Below are 4319 nucleotides of genomic sequence, written 5' to 3' on the forward strand. Positions count from 1 at the left end.
CATAACCAAATATCAAGTTTTACAAAAGTTTTGAAAATCAATTGCTTTATGTTTTTAGTATCAACTATTAAGGTATAGTTGTTGAAGTATAGCTTATAAAGATTTTTTTTTTTTAATTTAAAAAAAACAGAGAGTGTGTCCTTATTTATCAAATGCTTTTGAGATAAATTAGAACCAAAGGAAATCCTAACAATCAAATTACTAATTAACAGACACTCAACTGAAAATTTTCACTATCAATTTAATTAAAATAAAATTTATTGCTTTAATCATAGTGGTTAAATTTATTGTTGCTTAGTACTATTTACAATAAAGTGTATCAAAAATTGTTTAAGGGCATAGGGGGGTTATCTTTATTTTTACAAGTTTATTTTATTTTATAGTTTTATCTGAGCTATCAGAAATCCTCAACCGCTTAAAAAAAGTCAAAGTAATTCTTGAGATATAAGGGGTCAAAGTCGGTGACCTCAATAGCTTCCTAATTGGAGGCACAAACTAAAACTGCAAAAAAAGACTTTCTATAAAAATATGTCTTCTCCTTCATTTTCAACCAATGTTTTTCAAATTTTCATAGGAGTCTATTAATAAATTTTTAAAAATTTAAAGTAGAATTTTTTTTAAACCCCTTTTTTATTTGTTTTTTTATCTAAAATTCTCAATTTTTAAAATTGCAACATTGTATTTTGAATTATAAAAGGAACGTTTCCTGAAATTTTGAGGTCTGTAGCTCAAAAATGAAGGAGAAAATATATTTTCTAAATTTCCAAGGAAATTGACCCCCTAAGATTTGCACCCATATGTTTGTATTGGAAACTTTTTACAAAAATTACAATATCTCAAAGTTAAAACAAGATTTCAAATTTATATAACTGGTCTTTATTTTGTACTTAAAGCTTTCATATAAGAGCCAATGTTATTTTTAGTAAAACAAAAATGTTAGATGCCTTTCTATGACCTCAATAAGGTAAAATATAAATTATATTATTTTGCTTAAAAAAATTGACATTTTCTGGGAAAACAAATAAACCTTGTTATGTGTACAATAAATAAATAATCTACCTCTTTAGTATTATACTTTTAATAAAGTATAAGGAAGTCTATATTTTTAAATAAGTTATCAAGACTTTTTTTTGCAATTAATACGATCAAATAGTATCAAAATTGTTAAGAAAATCATAATCAAATGTTCACTAATGCTACAACAAAATACTAGAGTTTGTTAGAATCTAACAATGCACACACTAAACATGTTCCCCATTCTATTTTGTATATAATCAATTTATCAAAGGCAGCACAATTCTAAGCAGTTATATAACAATGAACTTACAGATAAAACATTTAAAGTAATCATTTTCATAGTATAAGGCATTCTAAAAATAATTATGTTATGACGAAACAAAACAACTCTTGAGAAGGCTTTAAATTTGAAGTCTTAAATTTGCGCTCTCATTTAGCTTTTCATCAAAAATTTTACTTTAATAATTCATAATTTTATTTAACTAATTAACAAAACTTATATGCATAATGTTTAAATTACTTTAAAAAAATATATATTACTACAGAGATGAATTGTTGTCTATGTATCATTGATAGTTGTTTAGCACATGATATTTAATACTAAAAGTTCTAATTAACTCTTCAAGAGAATTAATCCTCTCTTGAAGTGTTTTAATTAACACTTCAGAGTGTATAACTTATTTAGTAATTTCTTTGATGTTTTTTATATTAATATTATTTTGATACTATGAACATAGATCTTTATTGGTTTTAAAACGCAGTATTAATGGTTATTTTTTACCATGGTTTTAGTTGACAGATAAGCACCAGACTTTGGTTAATAACAACTAGTCAAAGTATTTTGAATTTAAATAGGCATGTCAGTATAACTAAAAAATTTGATGTTGCAATGTTTTATATAAATGTTTTCAATTTATGTTTGTTACTAAAATATATAATAATTAATTATTTTCATGAAATATGTTTGACACTAGTAAGAAATTGAATTGTACAGTTAAAATATTTATTAGCGTAATCTTACAAACTAATCAATGTCACTGTTCATCTATTAAGCGGAGGAATATTATGAAAATTATAATTACGAATTCTTCTTCTTGCAGAAAGTTTTATAAATAATGTCTACTACGTTGATTCTTCTTGGCCTAGGTGCGGCTGCAGGAGCCATGGGAATGCGTGGACTCGTCAGAAAAGCTGGACCGCTTGGCAAGCACATGGAGCAAACTTTCAAGCAGCTTTCCAGCCTCGATTACAAATACTACCGCGGAGGGTTCGAAGCTAAAATGTCAAAGGGTGAAGCGAGCAAGATACTCGGAGTTCCAATGAGCGCCAACAAAAAGAGAATTCAAACTGCTCACCGCAACATCATGATCGCCAACCATCCTGACAAGGGAGGTTCTCCTTATTTGGCAGCTAAAATAAACGAAGCAAAGGACTTGATGGACAAATAACTCAATATGTTATTTTTTGATTTGCATGAATTTAAGACACAGTGATTTGTGATGTACTCTTTTGATTATGATTTACGTATTATTTTTAAATCATCTCATAAAAAAGTTTTATTATATAGAGAAAAGTAGGTTCAAACATATGATTAGTAAATTTAAAACTTTGCTTAACAAAATTTCTACTAGTTTACTAACGTTAGTTAATTTCTTATTTGACCTGCCAATCTAATGTCAAGGTTTTTATTTAAGTTTTACCAAAGTTATTTATAAAATACAGAAGTATTTTTAAACATGTTTGCTTATGTGAAGTTGCCAGTTGATTATTTAAAACAAAAACTAAATTTAGTGAACATTTAAATTTACTATAGTTTAAGTTAAACTAAGTTTTATAAGACCTATTAAAATTATTACTGTCAAAGTTATTACTGTTAAATTTTGTTTTTATCTAAAGTATATAGCTATTAAATAAATAACAAATTGTTACAACTAAACTATACATTTGAAAGTATAAATTTCTATTGTGCGAGCATTTTTCTAATAGTACTTATATTAAAAATATGTTTAACCATTTGTATGATGCATAAGAACAAAACATTAATTGTTTTTTTTTGAATAAAAGTGTTTTGATTCTTTGAACTCAATCACAATACATTTTTCTTCAGAAATAAACTTTAAAAAACAAACGACATGGCCGACGCAATTGACCTTCACGACGAGAGCGACAACTTCCAGGAGGAAGAGGGCGACCAGAACATCGAGCAGCTGAAGAAGCGCGTCACCAGGAAGAAGGGAAGAGGGATCGTCGACGCCGAGGACAGGAAGAGAGACGTCAAGTACGAGGCCATGGACGTGGAGGGCGGCGCCAACGGACCGGCCAGGTCGGTGGAAGGCTGGATCCTCTTCATCACCAACATCCACGAGGAAGCCAAGGAGGAGGACATCTTGGACGCTTTCGGGGAGTTCGGCGAGCTGAAGAGCATCCACTTGAACTTGGACCGCCGCACCGGCTACATCAAGGGATACTGCCTCATCGAGTACGAGTCGCTGAAGGAGGCGACCGACGCTCTCGAGAACATGAACGGCCACGATCTGTACGGGCAGAACCTGTCGGTCGACTGGGCTTTCGTGAAAGGAGCCCGCAAGCAGCCGAGGAGCAGAACCAACAGGAGGCGCAGGTAGATTGTTGAAGAGGTTTCTGCTTCTTTGTTCCGGCTGGCTGTACATAAAACAGATTAGGAACTTGTTATAACATGATTATAATGGTTGAACTTTTTCTTGTATTCCTATAATGATTCTATGTATAGAAAAATTGCAGTTTAAAACAAAGATTTTATGTTTTTTTTCAATATATGAAAAAATTATTGTTTATCACTTTTTTAAAGTTCACAGTTCAAAATAAAATGTAGTTGATAATTTTTTTTAGCAGTTATTATAACTTCTTGATAAGTAAAAAAATATTTCAACATATTTTATTAGCTATTAAATTAAGATTGTAACAGGGTTTGTTTATGTCAGCTAAGACTGACTACTTTAAGTCAGAAATTTTATATAGATTTTTTTTATGAGATAAAATAGTTGGTTTTAATTAAAATTATTTAGTTGTATAATGCTAAGTTTTGATTACTGTTTTATTAGATTTTAGCCTTGAGACTGACTCTGCTTAATTATAAAATAAGAGATTAACTTTATTTAAAATAATATATATGATAATATCCACTGAAAGTTGCTGAAAGCTACAACCTTAAAATCCACAGTAACCTCAACATGTGTTGATAACAATTGTATCCTTTCTATAGTTTTAAAATAATGCTTTAGAAGCTATAATAGCCTAATTTATAACAGTTAAAATTTGAAATT

At 29.5% G+C, this 4319-nt stretch overlaps 2 protein-coding genes across 2 annotated transcripts; both read left to right on the forward strand.

Annotated features, from left to right (window-relative positions):
- Nucleotides 1–2121: 2121 nt before the first annotated feature.
- LOC145831491 (dnaJ homolog subfamily C member 15-like) lies at nucleotides 2122–2922 on the forward strand. The gene has a single exon (XM_082938765.1). The coding sequence runs from the start codon at nucleotides 2133–2135 to the stop codon at nucleotides 2463–2465; it is 333 nt and encodes a 110-aa protein (XP_082794891.1). The 5' UTR covers nucleotides 2122–2132; the 3' UTR covers nucleotides 2466–2922.
- Nucleotides 2923–3128: 206 nt separating this feature from the next.
- Nucleotides 3129–3869, forward strand: LOC145831570 (RNA-binding protein 8A-like). Its single transcript, XM_082938869.1, has one exon. The coding sequence runs from the start codon at nucleotides 3150–3152 to the stop codon at nucleotides 3639–3641; it is 492 nt and encodes a 163-aa protein (XP_082794995.1). The 5' UTR covers nucleotides 3129–3149; the 3' UTR covers nucleotides 3642–3869.
- The last annotated feature ends 450 nt before the right edge of the window (nucleotides 3870–4319 follow it).

Source organism: Thalia democratica, chromosome 3, assembly GCF_965202585.1.
Source record: "Thalia democratica chromosome 3, ktThaDemo2.hap1.1, whole genome shotgun sequence".
Lineage (NCBI taxonomy): Eukaryota > Metazoa > Chordata > Thaliacea > Salpida > Salpidae > Thalia > Thalia democratica.

Bases quoted from the DNA above. Each gene is read 5' to 3' on its own strand.
- LOC145831491 (XM_082938765.1), top strand. From the start codon at position 2,133: ATGTCTACTACGTTGATTCTTCTTGGCCTAGGTGCGGCTGCAGGAGCC.
- LOC145831570 (XM_082938869.1), top strand. From the start codon at position 3,150: ATGGCCGACGCAATTGACCTTCACGACGAGAGCGACAACTTCCAGGAG.